The sequence below is a fragment of the Colossoma macropomum genome, unplaced genomic scaffold, assembly GCF_904425465.1.
Source record: "Colossoma macropomum unplaced genomic scaffold, Colossoma_macropomum, whole genome shotgun sequence".
Lineage (NCBI taxonomy): Eukaryota > Metazoa > Chordata > Actinopteri > Characiformes > Serrasalmidae > Colossoma > Colossoma macropomum.
In genome coordinates, this window is record NW_023496030.1 from 127,927 (window position 1) to 147,768 (window position 19,842).

At 39.5% G+C, this 19,842-nt stretch overlaps 1 protein-coding gene across 1 annotated transcript in view; it reads right to left on the reverse strand.

The window, feature by feature from the left end:
• Window positions 1-258: 258 nt before the first annotated feature.
• nphp3 (nephronophthisis 3) overlaps window positions 259-19,842 on the reverse strand; it is a 98,324-nt gene continuing 78,740 nt past the window's right edge. The window contains exons 24-28 of the mRNA XM_036564688.1: window positions 17,101-17,228; window positions 5,341-5,581; window positions 3,356-3,481; window positions 1,955-2,070; window positions 259-1,829 (exon numbers count right to left, since the gene is read on the reverse strand). Coding sequence (XP_036420581.1) covers window positions 1,661-1,829; window positions 1,955-2,070; window positions 3,356-3,481; window positions 5,341-5,581; window positions 17,101-17,228 — 780 coding nt within the window. The 3' untranslated portion in view covers window positions 259-1,660. The remainder of the gene's footprint in view (window positions 1,830-1,954; window positions 2,071-3,355; window positions 3,482-5,340; window positions 5,582-17,100; window positions 17,229-19,842) is intronic.

The following is a 19,842-nucleotide window of genomic DNA, read 5'->3' on the forward strand; positions in this document are numbered from 1 at the left end:
TCCTCTGGCATAACATCAGTACAAAAACTGGGGTTTTCATGGCCGAGCAGCTGCATGCAAGCCTTACATCACCAAGCACAATGCCAAGCGTCAAATGAAGTGAAGCTCCATAGTAATGCCTATAGATTTAGAATGGGATGTCATAAAAGCTCCTGTAGGTGTAATGCGTAAGTGTGTGTGTGTGTGTGTGTGTGTGTGTGTGTGTGTGTGTGTGTATATATATATATATATATATATATATATATACACACACACACATACGTACACACACACATACGTACACACACACGTATATATTTATATTTTAGGTAAACTTGGCTGTTGAATAAAGCTGTATCATCTTTCCAGCTTTGTAGTATCCGCTAAAGGGCTAACTAGGTGAGCTTTGCAGCTGTTTAAATCAGTAACCCTGCTTCCTTGCCTTGTAACACCTGATCCAACTCATCAGCTGATTAATGAGCAGGTCAGGAAATTGCAGAATCTGTGGTGCTGTGAGTCCAGAGAAATAAAGTAGCACTGGCAAAAACAAAGCACAAAATACCACAGATTCCTATGAAAGGTGGTTCAGCTTTGTTCATTCGTAAACAACTAAGTTTATGTTCATCAGTGCCAGACATAACAGATATCCTTTTATTCAGGACCCACAAATATATTACATTAATAATTTAATGACCCACATTGCTCCTAACGTCAGAAATTAGTACAACACTGGACCAACACAAGAACTCAGTACGGTGTGTTCCGCCAAGCTGGGGGCATGTTCAGAATCAGTAGACCAATAGAAAGTGCACATGAACGCCCTCTTTTAAGACCTGCCCCCTGGTAAAAAGTGCCAAAAGTCAGAAGCAAAAGAAAAATTTCAGAAACAAAAATATATCTGCAAAATCATCAAATAGAAAAAAATGACAGCAAAAAAGGGCAAAATTAGTAATAAATTTATATCAGAATGAGAGAAAATGAGTAGGAATCTATTTGAAAAAATGTCAACATTTGAATATTTTGCTCATCGATTTTATTATTTTGTTTGAAACTTCTGGCACAAAAGTAACTCCATAGAATACCAGCCCATGTCTAAGCACCACACTACCATGTTTTTGTCAAGGCTGCGCTCAAAATAGTTAACCACCCAAATACTACCTGATCTGCATTGGATCTGTGGTCAGAAAAAGAGCTTAAAATATTTGTTTAAATCCGACACAACCCAATTACTCACATCGAGTTGGAAAGGTACAGATGTCATTTTTAACATGTCTCTTGGGTTTAAATTTCACATTTGGGTTTTCACAGCCCATACTTTAGTTTTTCTCCTTACTTTGTTCATCCTTCCTCCTTTCATATTTTCTTAGGCTCATTTCAGGTTTGGACTCCCAGGCTGTATTCAGGTTTGGAGTAAAGCTCTAGTCAGAAACTGACAAATGATAAATGATGTAGAGGGTGACTAATAAATTGTGCATGACAACAGATGGGCTACTTTTTATATAAGCTACAAGGGCCTATAAAGTAGATGGCGCGCCAAGTGGTCATTAAATGGAAACTTTGTTCAAAGTTCATCCCATGCGTAATTTCATGCAGCTTAATGAACATACCAAGGTTGGTACTTCTTGATCACTGCAAGTCAGTGGTCACCTGGGCTGTACGAAGCAGTTTTATGTACCAGAGATCACCTAGAGGTGTGAGGTAGGAGGGCGGGGCCTCGTAGGCTAAAGGTGTCACTGCTGGAAGAGTGCCGGGAGAGGGCTTTCCCACAAACCAGAGATGGCTCTGCCTCCTTTATTTCCATGGCTCGTTTGTACAGCTCAGCAGCCTTCTCAAAATCCCCTTCCTCATAACTTCAGGAGAAGCACATGAAGAGAGGGAAGACAGAGAGAGAGAAAACTAGATTTGGCAACTCATTAAGTTCTCCTTAAGGGTCTCTGCTACTGAAGGTAATTAGATCAAACGAGATGAGGCAAACCTGAGTACTGCCAGATTTTTGAGTGTCTCTCCTACTCGAGGGTGCTGTCGGCCAAGGCTGTCTTCATATACTTTGAGAGCCCGCTCATATAATGGTAAAGCCTCACTGTGCTTCTTCTGCAATACACAGTAATACAAAACAAATATGAACACACAGACACCAGGTTAACATTAAAATGTTAATTTCAGTGTATCTCAACCTAATCTGCTTCATCTCTACTAGTTACCACAAACAATCATTTCAATGTGTTTCCTTGTACTTAGAAAAAACCTGATAACTTGATACCAGAAGCCACTGGGCAGCTGCTAAATTTAAACATTTGAAATCCAGACCATCAGAATTATTGGCATACTTCATGAAAATGAGCTAAACAAACTACACATTTTGCAATTTTACAAATTTTTTTGGGCTTAAACAAATGGGTAAGATGCATATTTTTATTTTTATCCTGTGTTTTGGAATAAAAAAGATTTCTTTAGTAACTTTTTTTTTTCAAAAAAACCCGATCATTAATATTTAGTGTCTCCTGGCAAGAACAGCAGCACTGAGCCACTTTCTGTAAAACTTAACAAGGTTGGAGAACACTTGTTGAGGGATCTCCTCTATGCAGAACATTTCCAGTTTCTTAATATTCTTGAGTCTTCACTTGCACTGCCCTCTTTAATACACACCACAGGTTTTGAGTTAGGTTCAAATCTGGAGACCGTGAGGGCCTTTCTGTTTTGGGTCACTATCTTCCTGATGGCCAAGGGTACTTGCCAGAAGTTCCAGCATTCTGGCAGAGACAGATTTTAGGCTAAAACCTGGTATTAAATGGAATTCATTGTTGGACTTATTATGCTACGAATTTTAACAAAAGCCCCTAAGACCATTAGTAGCAAAACATCCCCAAATGCATCAATGATCCGGCACCATATTTGATGGTGGGTATCAGGTGCTTTTCACTGGTTACAGTTTTTATTTTTGTCAGCCGTGATTGTGTGCATGACCAAAAACTACAGTTTTTGTCTCATGTGACCACCTTACACAATTGCATTTGTAATTCCAATAACATTTTGCAAAAGTTTTTTTCTATGCTCCTTCATTTTGTGGATTCAGAGACTTTTGTGGGACTGTTGCAAAAGGTTTCTACTTTTGAAATTTCAAAACCCTAACCTTATACTGAACTGTGCAGTTTGGAAACTATCAACTTTGGGCTCCTCTTTGCTTCTCTTACCTCCTCATTGTATGATTTCCTGGCAAATTTTTAAATGTTAATTTTTTGTCCCATTTTCAAGTCTTTATGTTATCACAGTGATTGTGCTTGTTATTTCAAATAAAAACTAATAAACTGAATTTAGAATCTTTCTTTTTCATGAGTGTGAACAGAGAAATGGTGCCTGATGTGGTTTCTTGTCTTACCAGCTGGCAGTACAGCACAGCTAGGTTAACCAGCGCTGTAGCCACACTGGGGTGTTTGGGCCCAAAGCTCTTCTCTCTGATCTCTAGAGCCAGCTCATATAGAGGTACTGCCTTCTCCAGCTTCCCCTACAAAACACACAAACAAAATACTATATATAAGGAGAACAAAACAGTAAACACACAAACCCAAGCACACACATAAGGGCCTGGTTATACTGCACTGAAACAACAGAAACATGCAGTGTCACAAGACAAGTACTGCACTACTTAAGACTGTACTACTTAATATTTCTGACGCTGAGTGATATACAAACAAGAAAAAAAGATATCAGGTAATCTAGGTTTCACAAATCCACCAATAGAGGGAGCTACAACACAACTATAACATAACTGTTTCTCAGCCACTTTCAGGGAGTATGCTACATTTGGTCTCAAGTGGAAACTACAATGCTAAATCTTGTGTCAGTTATGAAAAAATTATTATCTCTTGCTATGACTAAAATAGATTTTAAAAAGTTCCAAATGACATCCAGTTTAACACATAGTTCAAACACAGTTCAAACCGTCAAAGGTTTAAACACTGACCAATCAAATAACGTTTTATTAATTGAAAATAAGTTAACACATTGCCACAAGGAACAAACTTATATATGGCATTTTTCTACAGAAGTGCACAGTTTATTTTCATTTGCTAAGTATATTTTATGTTTATTTCCCCCCAATATCTTAAATTTAACAAATACTCCATAATTGTGCATTAAAATGTGCAGAAGAGAAAATCAATAACACATAAGTATTAATAAACCTAAAGTGTGTCAGAAAACACTCGCTACACCTCTATCAGCCTAGACTGCTGACACAAGTAGGTTGAGTCCATGTATTCATGCTATTGGCACAAAATTCTGACCGTACTATCTTTGTGCAGAAATTGAGATTCATCAGACTAGGCTATGTTTTTCCAGCCTTCAATTGTCTGGTTTTGGTGAGCAGCCTCAGCTCTCTGTTCTCAGATGACAGAAGTGGAACTGATGTCTGCTGTTGTGACCCATCTGCCTCAAGGTTCGACGTGTACACAATTATACAGAATGGTTATCTGCCTAATTGTAGCCTTTCCGTCAGCTTGAACCAGTCTAGCTATTCTCTGTTGACCTTTCTCGTCAACAAGGTGTTTCTATCCAACTGCCGCTCACTGGATGTTTTTTCTCTATTGACCATTCTGAGTAAACTCTAGAGACTATTGAGTCTGAAAATTCCAGGGGATCAGTAGTTTTAGAAATACTGAAACCAGCCCATTTGGCACCAAAAATCATGCCACAGTTAAAATCACTGAGATCACATTTTTCCCCATTCTGATGGTTGATGTGAACATTACCTGAAACTGCTGGCCCATATCTGCTTGACTTTATGCACTGCACTGCTGCCACAAAATTGGCAGATTATATAATTGCATGAATGAGTAGGTGTACAGGTGTTCCTAAAAGTGTTTGGTGAGTGTGCATTTCCTCACAAATGGTACTGCGCAGACAGTAACCCTGTTGGCAAAGCATTTGCCCTCAGATCAGAAGATTATGTTTGGAGCTCAGGTCCAAAGTTATCTACAGTTGGGGCATGTATGCAAAATGTTATGTTATGTAGCAGGCATCTTCTTTGGAGATCCATCATCAACCATCATAACGAATGGCATCCTTTGTCAAAATTCTGACTGCCCACCATTTATGTTCTCTAAAAAGGCCCTCCACTGGCACAGAAGAGGTTGGACCGTAATGTTTGCTGCTTTAATTGCATGTTTTAATCCAGGTTCTTTGGATTGAAAATGTTCCCGCTGTATTCTATAACTAGTTAGATCATCTTTGACCAAATATTCATAGTGGCCAGTGATCTCTTATTGGCCATATGAAAAAAAGGATAGGTGGCTTATGCTTTCTCACAGCACACTTCTGCTGTAATATCATATTGTGGTAAAACAGAGCATCACTATGTCTTACCCTGCGTTTGTAGAGCATAGCAAGATGTTTGAGGGTGTAGGCCAGTGAGGGGTGGTCAGGAGCGAGTGCTTGTTTGCGGATGTCCAGCGCTCTTTCATACAGCTTCTCAGCTTTCTCGTAATCTCTCCTCTCGCAGTGCAGGGCGGCCAGGTTGTTCAGAGACTGAGCACAGTCTGGGTGATCTGTGCCTAGCACACGCTGCCGCATCTCCAGAGAGCGCATCAAAAACACCTTCGCTGCACTGAACAATCCACAAACCACAACATAGCACAGTCACACTATAATATAATTCAGCTATTCAAGCTTGTAGTTATGTGGTTTAATTTGACAAAGCAATGGTATAACCACAATGAAATTCGCAAAACTTCCCCTTTAGCCCAAATGCAGTCAATTAACCATAATTTGGTGCCTGAAAGTTGCTTCTTCAGTTTTGTACTGGAGCTACAAGGGTAATGTGGGGTTGGATGACGTATTATATTTATGATACATTCACATAATTTCTTTAGCTAAACAAATGAGACAACATGAATAGTCTGTGCATGCACTATTATCATCAGAAGGATAACAGGCATGCAGTTGGGCTCTTTCAAATGCTACAGAAAATGGGCAGGCAGAGGCATCTGATCAAGGAAGATGAAGCAAAAGCATCAGACCGCACAGAATCGGCAGTTGTTCACCTCAGCAAAAAAAGCACACAGACAGCTCTATTTGGGATGATTGAAAACAATATACGGAGTCACTGCTTGCACTCATTAACAGAGTACAAGCAGTGACTCCAGCAGGACTACCTATTAACTAAAAAGGGAGAGCCAGTCATTGCAAGACACAAGTCCTCACTGAGATATCAGCACCCATCTGCTCCACCGTCAACAAACTTGTTTGAGGGTGTGAGAACAGCAGGATGACAGCACCAACATTCTCAGTTTTACTATAAAACTCTATGTTCATGAACACTCCGATATGCACCTTTCATATATAAGGAAAAAGTAATTAACAAGGGCTTAACTAAACAAGTAGGTTCTTGGTCTAGACTCAAAAAGCATGTCTGTGTCTGAGTCCCAGAAACTGACTGGAAGGTTACTCCAAAGCTTGGGGCCTTTGCATGACAGGGCTCTACCCACTGATGTCAACCAAACAACCTTTATTAGGGGGTGCAAATGATTTACAATGTAGCCGAACCTATCCAGAAATCAGGGATTGCAGAAATAGGAGAAGTGGAACATGAGATTGTAAAATCTTAAAAGTGTATTGTTCAGTTAAAACTCTTGGCACCTGAAGGCTAATCCAATCACTGGAACAAGTCTGAAAAATTGCATTATATACACTGAGTATTTTTGTGATGTACAATGGCATATGGCCAGCAAAAGCTTTATGGATAAAAAGAAGCCAATGTGTCTTCTGACACAAAGCCATCATGTCATACAGCATACGGTGTATACTGTAACAGTATAACAGACTGCAAGATATGGGTTGGAATATGGGGTGAAATAGGCTTCCAGAATCTGAATGAATCTGAAGTTGAATTTGAAAATAACAAAGTAATATTCTACTTTGGCTTTTCTAATGTAGGAAGTGCATTTATTCCTTAGCTGTCTGAATGTAAGCCATTGGTCTCTGTCTCCATTTCTTCATGCAAAGCCCTATGCTTTATTTCTTGCATTGAGCAAGTAAGATATTTCAGTGTTGAACCAGGAATTTGATCTTGAACATTTTTATAAGGCACACGCATGTTCAGCACCGGCAAGAATGTGTTGCTAAAATGGTCTAATGCTAAGTCAAGCGCAGGTCATTTAAAAATGATTGGACATTAAAATGCTTAATTTTTTTTCTAATTACCGTCCGAGAGCCTGACTTTTAGAGACTGACTTTTATGCTGGTGTTTATAATGTATCCGATAGGGCAGTGGTCACTAATGCAATGTAACTTTATTAATTTCAGGTACTAACAGTGACTTGGCGCCTAGTGACCTAGGTAAGCATGATGGTTATCTGGTAGAGATAAGTTCACTGTGGTACAGAGGAATGAGACCGTTTAGAGTTTTACATGTCGGAATTTTGTACTCAATGTGGAATTTAACATTACTTACTTACAAGGTAAGTATCAGTATGACAGATCGCAAGCTGTTGCTTTGCCCTGAGTGCAGTATGTTTAGCTATGCTTCTCTCTCCGTCACTAATGACACAGCGATACTAGCTTCGTTTGTGTGAGTGTAAGTTAGTTTCGTGCTTCACAGAGAAGATTATACAGTTAGAGGTGTTAGAAAAGAGCAGGGATAGTCAGCAGGGTTCAGACTCGATGTTAGAAGCTCTGGGTACCTCATGGAGAGCGAGCACGACTCCGGCAGCAGAGCCCTCACAGTGGGGCAAATGGGTGGCGGCATAGTCGCAAAGCTAAAGCTACCCTACGCAAGCACCACTCATCTCCCATTCACATGTCCAACAGGTTCGCCTCACTCAGTGAGACACCCTCTGAGCTGCCTGTTGAAAGAGCTCTGGTTATAGGTAATTCTATTTTATGGCACAAGAAAATACCTTCTTCTTTAGGGGTGCCAGTAGCAGTTAGCTGTATACCAGGAGCCAGGGCACCGGACATTAGACAGAAACTGAAGCTGCAAGCTAGCTGTAGATATTTGAGGATAATTATTCATGTAGGTACTAATGACGTTTGTCTGTGGAAATCAGAAATAATTAAAGATAACTGTAGCACGGCATGTGCTACAGCCCGCTCAAGGAGGACGCTGGAGGCAGGGTTCAGTGTTGCAGCAGCCATATTTTATTTCCCAAATAAACACAAAGCAAACAAAACCAAATAATCAAAGCTCTGCTAAGCTGGCCACTTTCCAGTGGCTTTCAACTAACTAGACTTTTCAGTCTTTTTACTCAAGCTTTTCAGCTCTTCAGTTCTCTGCTGCTGCTTGTCCCTCTCAGCTCTTGTAAAAGGCGCTCATGCTGCCAGCCAGATCAGCATCAGCTGGCTCTCAGTAAGGGCAGCGTGAGCACCTGTGCCAAGAGGGAACGAGAGCTCACTGCTCCGCCTCCCCGTCACCGCCCCTAGCTTGCAGCTCGGCTGCCTGGGTCGAACGTGAGGTGTAGTGAAGCGGCCTCACTGCGTACCGGGGGGGGGGGCTCGGGTGGCGGACCTCGGGACTCGCTCGTGCCTCTCATGGCCGGCACCATCGTCCTCGTCCTCCTCCCGCTCATAGCTCATAGTTTCTCAGATAGCCGTCAGTATAGGACAGTCAGTCACTGACAAACCAGGGCCAAGGCCAGGTTTGTAGTAAGTTTTCAGTGACAGCACCTTTGGTCTAAAGCTAGGGCTGCTTAACATAAGATCTCTTACATTTAAGGCCGCTGTTGTAAATGAAATTATTACTGATCATGATTTTGATTTGCCTCACAGAAACGTGGATTAGACCTGATAAATACTTTGCTCTAAATGAAGCCACCCCCACAGGCTACAATTATGCACATAGCCCACGGCCGGGGTGAAGGTATAGCAACCATTATACAAAAGCTTTAGGCGTGAACCAGAAAGTAGGCTACGAATTCTCTTCTTTTGAAAATCTTTTTCTTAATATCAGTGATCGAGGAACAAATAAGAATTCCTTTTCACTAATTACAATCTATAGACTGCAAGGGTCATATTCTCATTCTTACTGGAATTTTCAGATCAAGTGTAATAACGCTTTCAAACAAAATAATAACTTTCAGAGATCCACTTTGATAAACCACAAGATCCACTAAGTAAAGCATTTATATCTATCGTAGACTCGGTAGGTTTCACTCAAAATATAAAGGGGCCTACTCATTATTGCAGCTACACTCTTGACTTAATTTTGATCTTTGGTGTTAAACATAGATCATTTAGCCATTCTGCCCCAAAGCACAGCAGTCTCAGATCATTACGTACTCTCATAGGAAATTCGCTTTAGTCGTAATATACGTTTATCACCATTCAATTGTGTTAAGCGGACTATAACTTCCTTCACAGCTGGTAGCTTTATCAGAAACCTCCTACAATTATTAGCTGTCCATCTAATCTTACCGAATTAGACATTATGATCAGTGCTTAGAGGATACTTTTCATTCTATTCTAGATAATGTGGCTCCATTAAAAAGAAAAAAAGCTTGCCCAATGGTACAATGATCATCCATCCATCCATCCATCTTCTAAACCGCTTATCCTTCTGGGTCGCGGTGGGGTGCTGGAGCCTATCCCAGCTGTCATTGGGCGGAGGTACAATGATCATACTCAAGCTTTAAAACAGATGTTCTCAGACAACTAGAACGAAAACGGCCCCTGAGTAAACTAGAAGTATTCCAGTCCGCCTGGAGGGAGAGCCTTATAGACTCCTAGATCTTTCCTCTCTCATTGAAAATAATAAGAATAATCCTAGATTATTATTTAGCACAATTTCTAAATTGACTAAAAACTAAACAGGCACTGAACCCCAGATGCCATCAGCCTCCAGCAGCAATGATTTTATAATTTTTTTCAATACTAAAATTGAAGGCAAAATTTTCAAAAAGCACAGTTAAACTCTACAAACCTGCTGTCATTCCAGATCTTGAGATGATTGTAACTACTGCAAAGGGGCTGGAATCATTTACCTAACTTCAACAAACTGAGCTAGTTAAAATAAGGGATGTCCCGATCAAGTTTTTCTGCCCCCGATCTCGATCCAAGTCTTCTAATACCGACCATCTTCCAATAGCGAGTCTTGAACCAATACTTGTATTTTCCTAAATAATACTGTCGCACAGTGCAAAATTCAAGTACATTACATTTATTAAAATGCTTCACAACTGAATAGCTCTGTAGTGCATTAAGAAAAAAAATGCCTGCATTCAAGCTGTTGCTTAATGCTTTTTTTTTTATTTTAACAAAATAACAAAGTAAACAAACTAAAAGATGTCTTTATAAATAGATGAATTCAACTTAGTGCAGCATTGCAGTAGTAAAACTAAAACATTAAAATGAGTACTATAATTATAATAAGTGTTGTAATAGCTTAACATTCACAGTCATGCCATCTCAATTCCACTTAAGTGGTGTAGCAGCTTAACTTGAAAATAAAAGAACAATATATGTTTCTACTTATTAGAGTAACAGCATTACAGTAAAACCTGAATATCAAAATAATTGTACTTTTTTGTTATCAGGGAAGGCCAATTCTTAAAGTACTTTTACTGGAGTTGCTACAGTTTTTTTCTTTCTCTCATTCAGTTATCTACACTCTTTCACTTCAAAATGAAGTGAAGGGTTTTTTTGAGGAAAATTAGCATCTCTGCCGCATTAGGGAACAGCCGGGTCCTCTTCTCATCAATGTCGTTTGAGGCTGCACTAAAGAATCTCTCACTGTCCACACTTGTACAGGGGGCACAGAGAAATTTGTTTGCAATGGCAGCCAGTGAGGGAAATCGTACAGCATGTGCCTTCCAGTACTGTAGTGGATTGTCTGACCTTTGGATTGTTTGCTCTGCGAGGCAACTTTGCACCTGAACAACGCCTTACATCAAAAGTTGAGTCAATCCAGTGTGCCGTGAGGCTAAGTAATGACACTGGGGAAACATAAGAGCTCCAAATGTCTGTGGTAAAGCTAGTAGCACTCGCATCTGATAAAAGACCTCATATGTGGTCACAAACCTTGTTGTAAAGCTTCAGTATGGCTGTGTCTGAAATGTAGTGTCGAGAAGGTAGTGTGTAGCGTGGCTCCAAAAGCTCCAAAAGATGGCGATACATAGCTGGTCACAGCGATAGGCTGGTAATCTAAAGCGATGAACTTGATTACTCTCTCAGTAAGCTTTTTGGCCACGTCGAAGTCTCGAGAAAACTTCTCTGTTCTTTCAAAAGTTTGCTCTAGTGTGTTGTTTGGTGCAGCCTTTGCCTGAGTTACCGGAGTAAATTCACTGTATTCCACTAAGTGTTTACTTTTTAGGTGCCGTATCAAATTGGTAGTATTGAACGTAGCTCTCACTGCATACATTACATGTGGCTGCTGGACTGGTTTCGTTCTCCACTTTAAAATATTTCCACAAGGCAGACATTTTAGCAGCGTCCTGCCACAAATTGTGCTCTCTGCTACGACACCCATGTGACCGCTGATGTAAAACAAAGGATTGGGCATAGATTCATGCTAAATAAAGCCGACGCCGATCAGTTAAAAACGCCTTGATCGGCCCTGATACCAATCTTTTAGATCGGATCATCCCTAGTTAAAATTATTTCCTCTTTAAAATCTTCAACTTGCATATTAGATCCAATTCCAACAAGTTTACTCAAAGAAACTCTGCCAGAAATAACCAAGCCTATTCTGTCAATAATGAACTCCTCTCTTAGCCATGGCTATATTCCAAAAACTCTTAAACTAGCAGTAATTAGACCTCTGATTAAGAAAGCTAATCTTGATCCCTGCAAACTATCAAATTATAGACCTATCTCAAATCTTCCTTTTATATCAAAGATCTTTGAAAAAGCTGTGGCAACTAAGTTCCTATTTACAGAGGAATCATATACAGTATACTGCCAAAAGTATTCACTCACCCATCCAAATAATTGAATTCAGGTGTTCCAATCACATCCATGGCCACAGGTGTAAAAAACCAAGCACCTAGGCATCCATGTAAAATGACAGAGCAGGGTCAGCGGATGCTGAGGCGCATAGAGCACAAAGGTCGCCAACTTTCTGTAGAGTCAATCGCTACAGACCTCCAAACTTCATGTGGCCTTCAGATTAGCTCAAGAACAGGGCGTAGAGAGCTTCATGGAATGGGTTTCGATGGCCGAGCAGCTGCATCCAAGCCTTACATCACCAAGCGCAATGCAAAGTGTTGAATGCAGTGGTGTAAAGCACGCCGCCACCGGACTCTAGAGCAGACGTGTTCTCTGGAATGACGAATCACGCTTCTCCATCTGGCAATCCGATGGACGAGTCTGGGTTTGGCGGTTGCCAGGAGAACGGTACTTGTCTGACTGCTTTGTGCCAAGTGTAAAGTTTGGTGGAGGGGGGATTATGGTGTGGGGTTGTTTTTCAGGAGTTGGGCTCGGCCCCTTAGTTTGGGATGAATTAGAGCGGAGACTGCGAGCCAGGCCTTCTTGTCTAACATCAGTGTCTGACCTCACAAATGCGCTTCAGGAAGAATGGTCAAAAATTCCCATAAACACACTCCTAAACCTTGTGGAAAGCTTTTGGCAATATAGTGAGTACATGAAAAATTTACAGGAAAAAAGTACGGTTTTAGGCCTCACTAGTGAGAACTGTAAAAAAATCTCTTATTATTCTCTGACCAAGGAAATGCATCTTTGCTAGCCCTCCTTGATCTTAGTGCGGAATTTGATACAATAGACCACTCTATCTTACTAGATAGACTAGAAAACCTTGTAGGAGTAACAGGAATAGCTCTTACCTGACTGATCACTATCACGTTGTAAACGTAAACAGCGAATCATCTGTTCTTGCAAAAGTAAAGTATCATATTCTACAAGGCTCTGTTTTAGGAAGTCTGTTATTCACATTATATATGCTACCACTGGGTACTATTATTAGTAATCACAGCATCTATTTCCACTACTACGCTGATGACACACAATTATATAAATCAACCAAACCAGATGACAAATTTTAACTTAAGATTGAGGAGGTGTAAAAGACATAAAAGACTGGATGTCAAGTAACTTTCTCCTACTGAATTCAGATAAAACAGAGGTTCTTCTTCTTGGTCCAAAAGCTGCTAGAAACAAACTGTCTAATTTAAAGCCTAACAGTCTTCTCAATTGCATGAGGTACATCTGTAAAAAACCTGTCCTTCGATGCACATATAACAAATATTACTAAAACAGCTTTCCTGCATCTCTGCAATATTGCCAAATTAAGAAATGCACTGTCTCTACAGGATGCAGAAAAGTGAGTTTATGCATTAATTACCTCAAGGCTTGACTAGTGTTATGCCCTGCTGTCTGAATGTTCCAGCAAAAGCCTTAGCAAGCTTCACTGAGTACAGAACGCTGCAGCCAGAGTCCTCATAAGAACCAGAAAGTTTGACCATATCAGCCAGGTTTTATCAAACCTAAACTGGTTACCAGTTAAATTTCGCATTGATTACAAAATTCTTTTATCTGTTGAAAAAAAGGTGCACATCTGGGGGTTCACAGACATAGAGTTTTATGGTAAATTGGGAGCATTGGTGCTGTTGTCCCGCTGCTCTCACCCGTTCACTCAAGTTTGCTGACGTTGGAGCAGAGGGGCGCTGACATCTCAGGGAGCCCTCATGTCTCTGTTACCTTTCTGGCTCTCTCTTTAAGTTAGGCTGTAATAGCTAGACCTGCCGGAGTCTCTGCTGCACTGTTAACACTGTAAACTGTGATCAGTCACTCTAAAGTTTTCTTTGACAAGTTGTGCAACTGCCCATCCTGTGTGGTCTGATACTGTTGCTTCTTCTGCCTTGATCGGGTGCCCACTGCTCTCCAGCCTTCTGGACCGGTTTGACCAACATGGAGCTTCCCACTGTACAATGCTGTGCAAACCTCACCTGCATGAACAGACCTTTCTGATGATACTGCTGCTGCTGCTGCTGCTGCTGCACAAACACAAACGATTGACTATATAACCATTGCTTCACTTGTTTTTCCCCATTTCTGTATTTTAATATTTTATACTAACGTTGTTTGCTATCCAGTGTGGACCTGTGGAGGATGAGTTCCCCTTTTGAGTACTGTTTCCTCTCAAGGGTTCTTCCACTTGCTTTTATGGAGTTTTCCTTGCCACTGTCGCCATTGGCTTGCTCATGGGGGCTCGGACACGGATTTTTCTGAAAAGCTGCTTTGTGACAACGCCTTGTGAAGTTTGATTTGACTTGACTTGGTAATAAAGCATGAACTAGCTTTTACACACATAATAATAGAGATCCTAAAACAGAGCTTTGTGGAACAAGATATTTTACTTTTGTTTGAACAGATGATTTGCCGTTTACATTCACAAACTGATAGTGATCAATCAGGTAAGATCTGAATCAGGAACAGATCTATTCTAGTTACTCCTACAAGGTTTTCTAATATGCATTTCTGTGACACAAAGAGCATTAAAGTTATGATGAGCAATGATTTCATTTACAATGACGGCCTTAGATATAAGGGATGTTATGTTAAGCAGTCCTAGTTTTAGGCCAAAGGTGCTGCCACTAAAAATTGGTTGAACTACTTTGATATTAAATATAAGCAGAAAAAACTTTCTGAGGGTTTGTGAAATTTTGTTTGATTCAGGAAACACAGGAGACACAGTCTCAGTTGAGTGGAACCTATGTGGGGTCTTAAGGTAGTTAGCAGATGGTCGGTTTAGTTAGTCTGTGTGCTGTTTGGCCTTGTCCCTGGTTTGTTAGCGACTGACTGACCTACACTGTTCTAAGAGACTATGTGCTATGCTACAACAAATAAAAGCAGCACCCTCCCGCGATGGGTGGTTACTGTCCCAACTCAAAAAAACAGGCTTGCCCTCAAAAGTAGACCAACTGTCCACAAAGCGCACTTTTTTTCTGAACACCACTTGGAGAACTGTAGAATGTGTAGTTTGCCACGTTGAACTGGAATGGGAGAGTATGTCGAGTATACTACAGCATCAGACATAATCTTTGCTGATTTACACACTTATTTAATGTTATTTTTAGTTATTTCAGAGTGCCACAGATGAACATCATTATGAATAATTTACATAACAAACATGAATACCTATCACAGAAAATCTACAGTTAGCTAACAGCTTCAGCTTCCCTCTAATTTCCGGTGCCATGTCACCCAATATAGAGCTAACTGGTACTGGTGCCCCTAAAGGAGAAGCTGTAATGTGCCACCTATAAGCAGGGCACTTTTAACAGGCATCTCAGAGGGTATCTCACTGACTCCCGAGACACCACTCATTTACTCAGCTGTGAGGGCTCTGCTGCTGGATTTGAGGTGTGCACACCCTGGAGGTACTTGACAGCGAGTCTGTGCCATACTTACTAGCCCTAAATTTTTCTAATTTATGGATACACACCTCTAACTATACAATCTTTTCCATCAAGCCAGAAACTACTATAGATTTTTCACAAACTAAGTTAGTAACGCTACTGTAACTAGTGATGGAGAATCAGCTAAAGACTAGCAAGATTAGAGCACAGAAAACAGCAACACTCCTGCCTAGTGATTTCAAAAAACAGGAACTACATCACAAGAATTACCCGCAACGTCCAGAAGAACATTTTGTAGGTTGTGCTTCAGACCTCTTTAAGCAGATGAATCTTATGATTGCGAGCATATTGCAACAGCATTCAAAAAGAACTCAGTCAAAATTTATTGATAGACATGTCTTGCAAGCATGTAGGTCAATTATCTATTATTGTCATCATATCTTTATCAATATATGCTGATTTTTCATTTTAGAGATAAACATTGAGCTGTTGCTCGGATAAATTGTTGTACTTTGAATTGTTAAAAATGTCTGACCACAGTGCATATTTATTAGGTAGCTCTTTAATATTTTGATAGCCTGATGGGTAAATTTTGGTCGTAAAGGGATGCACATATTCAGCAACAATACGATACTAAAATCCAAGAAAAGTAAGAAAACATTCCCCACACCATTTCACCACTGACCTGTTGAGACAAGGCAGGTTGGGTCCATAGATTCAGGCTGTTTATAACAAATTCTGATCCTACCATCTACATGTCATAGCAGAAACTGAAATTCATTAGACCAGGCAATGTTTTTCCAATTTTCAATTTGAGTAAGTTTCAGTAAGCCTGTGCACACTGTAGCATCAGATTCTGATACTTGAATGCCTAGAGTGGAAACATACTACTAAAAATGGACACTGTTATATATAAAAATACAAAAAAAATGTGTTATACTGTTTCAGCATATAAGCAAGTAACAGCTCAATGTGGTTCCAGCAAGTGTGTGATTTAGGCGTGCTGTTTGCACAATGCTATATAAAATAAATGCAAGCTGTAATAAAGGCAAAGCATGGACACACTAAATGTTGAAACAACAGATTTTGATATGGTTGTTGAGGCATCTGTCTAATTGTCTGTTAAAAATATATGCTGACTGTTTTTTTCTGATGCTGAAAAATGAATAAACTGTATTTAATTGCTGTTTTGACTGGCATCTGAATGAATGAAAATAAATTTGTTGTAGTTATTAGAGGCACTTCTTACACTGGCCTCGTCAATATCACTTTGAAACACTATCTCTCCAAAGAGGATAGGTCAGGCTCAAGATATGAGCCACATCTGGATGCTCTTGCAGTATAACAGAATGTCAGGTATGTGTCATTTTATAAAATGTGCCACGTTTTACATGTACAGTACTGTGCAGAAGTCAGCATCCTGCAGATTTCTTTGAAAATCTGAAAGAAAGTCTCCCAAAATAAAAGGAAGCTGTAATAAAGGCAAAGGGTGGACAATAAATACTGAAACAACTGATTTTGATATAGTTGTTGAGGAGTCTGTATAATTGTCCGTTTAATATACGTTGACTGCTTTTTTCCTATGCTGAAAAATGAATAAACTGTACTTAATTGCTGTTTTGACTGGCATCTGAATAAATGAAAATAAATGTGCTCTCAGACTTTGGCAATTCACCACAAACCAGTTGGTCTGGAAGACGTACATTCACGATGGAAGTGGAAGCAGGTTTAGAATGTGAAGCAGGTTTAGGAAGGGAAAACACACCCAAACTGGTGTTCGTGTAGGGAAGCAGTAAGTGAATAAGAGAAGAATACTGACTCAAGGTTGTTTTGGAGGTAGTAGAGCACTCCCAGCTCATTGAGGGTTTTGGCGCAATCAGCTGAGTCTTTCCCAAGAGTCAGCTCTTCCAACTGCAGTGCACGCCGACGCAGCAGTGTGAAACCATACTGTAAAAATACACACATAGACAGTTGCAAAGAATAAAATACAAATACTTAGAATTCTCTTTAACTAAAACAGCCATCACAAACTCATACAAGTAAAATCCTAATAACTGTAGTAATTTTAATTATTTTTACTGTTCAACACTGGAACAACTGACGCAATTAAAAACTTGGCACTCCATTTTTAACTCTCATGTATCTGTACTTTATGTAGTTCTGTGTAATGTGATGTTGTTCTGTGTCGTATCTTGGGGCCGGAAGAACAACATTGTATTCCAATATATACAAGTTATATATCGTTGCTGTCCAAAGAAAACCATGCATCTCCATAATTTCAACACACCAGCTCTCCTTTATTGTGTGTGAAAATTTCACAATGGTTAGACAAATAGAAATGCTTACAATATTATCATGGTAGCAGGACACAGAAGCGCTGTAAGTGATGTAAATGCATTTATGTCACTTTTGTGCCATGCTGTCCTGCATTATTTTAAAATAAAAAATTTTAGTTCGCTTACATAGTCGCCAAGTAATTGAAAGCAGTACACGATTTTCAAGCCATCATTCAATAAATGCCATCTATCTAAACATTTAGCCCATCCACCTTTTTTAAAGATGGACAGATAGACAGATAGATACTTTATTGATTCCGAAGGAAATTTAGCAGCCAGTAGCAGTCACACAACACAGCACAGTTATAATAATAAGGGTGGTACAACATGAAAAGAAGAATGTACAGGCTCAGCAAAATTGTCAACTATAAATAATAATATGTGCAGATAGACAAAATAAACCTATGATTTAGCATAAGAGATTCATCTATCCTCTTCTTTCGTCAGTTGTGCTATTTGTAAAGCCGACCTTAGCTGGCATGAGAGTAGAAGTGCACTCATTAGTGTAGTGTGTGAAGTCCAGAAGTGTGTGGGACGCGACGATAGTTGTGCTAGCGAGCTAGTTACGTAATGCTAATGTTAAAAGCCATCCTGCTTCATGTTATGAGCTGAGCTTTAACATTTTCTATTTCGAAATGCATGCTCTCTGGAATCGTTAATGGAGTTGGAACAGACAGGCAAGTAACTGTTATTCACAGCGACCCTGTTCACGTTCCAGATAAAGTTTATAGTTTTAAACACTGCATCGTTGTCTTAACGTGGAGGCCACCGGCGCATTCAAATTCGGCGAACACGAGAGTGTTTGAAAAGAGTTTTCTGTTCTCTGCGAACGTTTAGCACCACTCGCAGTTTAAGGAGGTAGTCCCAGAGCCGGTTTATGAGGTCTTCAAGTTCTCTGGTAGTTCTCCATGAAAACACAGGGTAGCTGGACGAAGGGTTTCCGTTGAAGCGTTTACACAAATCGTTCAAATTTAACTCTTTATAGAGAACAACTCTGCCACAAACATTCAATTTTACAAATTTTAATATTTTCTAATTAAACAACGTATACAAAGTAATTCAAAGTGTTTTAGTGTGAAATGCACCATTCTATGGAATTTTACCACCAGAATTGTTCATAGTGGTGGTGACAGAAACCAAACATTGAAAGTGTTTAATCCCTCTAAAAGATATATCACAAAAAACTATTATAGGGGTTGATATACTGTTTTAAAAATTAAATCTAACACTTTTTAATACGTTTTTAACAGATAAATAATTCAGATAATACTGTTTTCACCAGTGCAAACACTCAAATATGCTTTTATGTCTATTTTACTAAAAGTGGTCAGTTGAAAAAACATAGATATAGCTTTGAGATTGTCTCTTCAGTGTATTTGACTTTGTTATCAGTTCTGCCATCCTGCTGTCCTTCATCAGTGGTCGGATTTAATAACAGGATCAATGTCAGTTGGATATTTCTGGTTAGTGGACTCCTCTGAATACTCTGAAAGTCTTTTCAGTCTATAGGCTTAATCTTATAATTGAATTAAGGATGCCCCAATTCATTTTATTCCAATGCCCAATTTTATCTGAGTAATTTAATATTGAGTATCAGCTGATACAGAGTCTGCAACTTCTTTTTTTACATAGATGATCCAGCTGCATAATTTAGGTAATACTATGCTGCCAATTAATGCTACAGCAAAAGCTGTTCATTTTTGCCTACTTGATGACCACATTATAGTGTGCTTAATATTGCACAATATTGCATAGTGGTATACACTCTATACTGACAGTTTGTGTTTTATTGGCATACTTATGTAAAATGATAATTTTATAGGGTCACAGAAGCCTGCTATTTTTTCTTGATTTTAAAAGCACGGTTTCTGCTAACTGCAATTTAAAATTAGAAGCAGCATGGCCAGTTAAGCTTGTAAAGCACTAACTGTCTTTAATCTGTGAAGGTAAAATTGTAAGTAATATTCAATTACTGTATTAGTATATGGTTTTAGTGGCAAGCTACGTTTGGCAAGTGGCAGAAAACAGACTAGACAAGAGGCAGTGATTTTAAACAGCGTAAAAATGGCACTGCAGATACTACAAGATAATTTTCTGCTTTAAAATAGTTCAGCACTGCATTTATACTGTATTGTTACCTTCTGAAACCACAACTCACTACTGCAGGTTGTGCAATAATGCCATCTGAGGCACTGGAGTAACTCAGAACATTACATACAGAAATT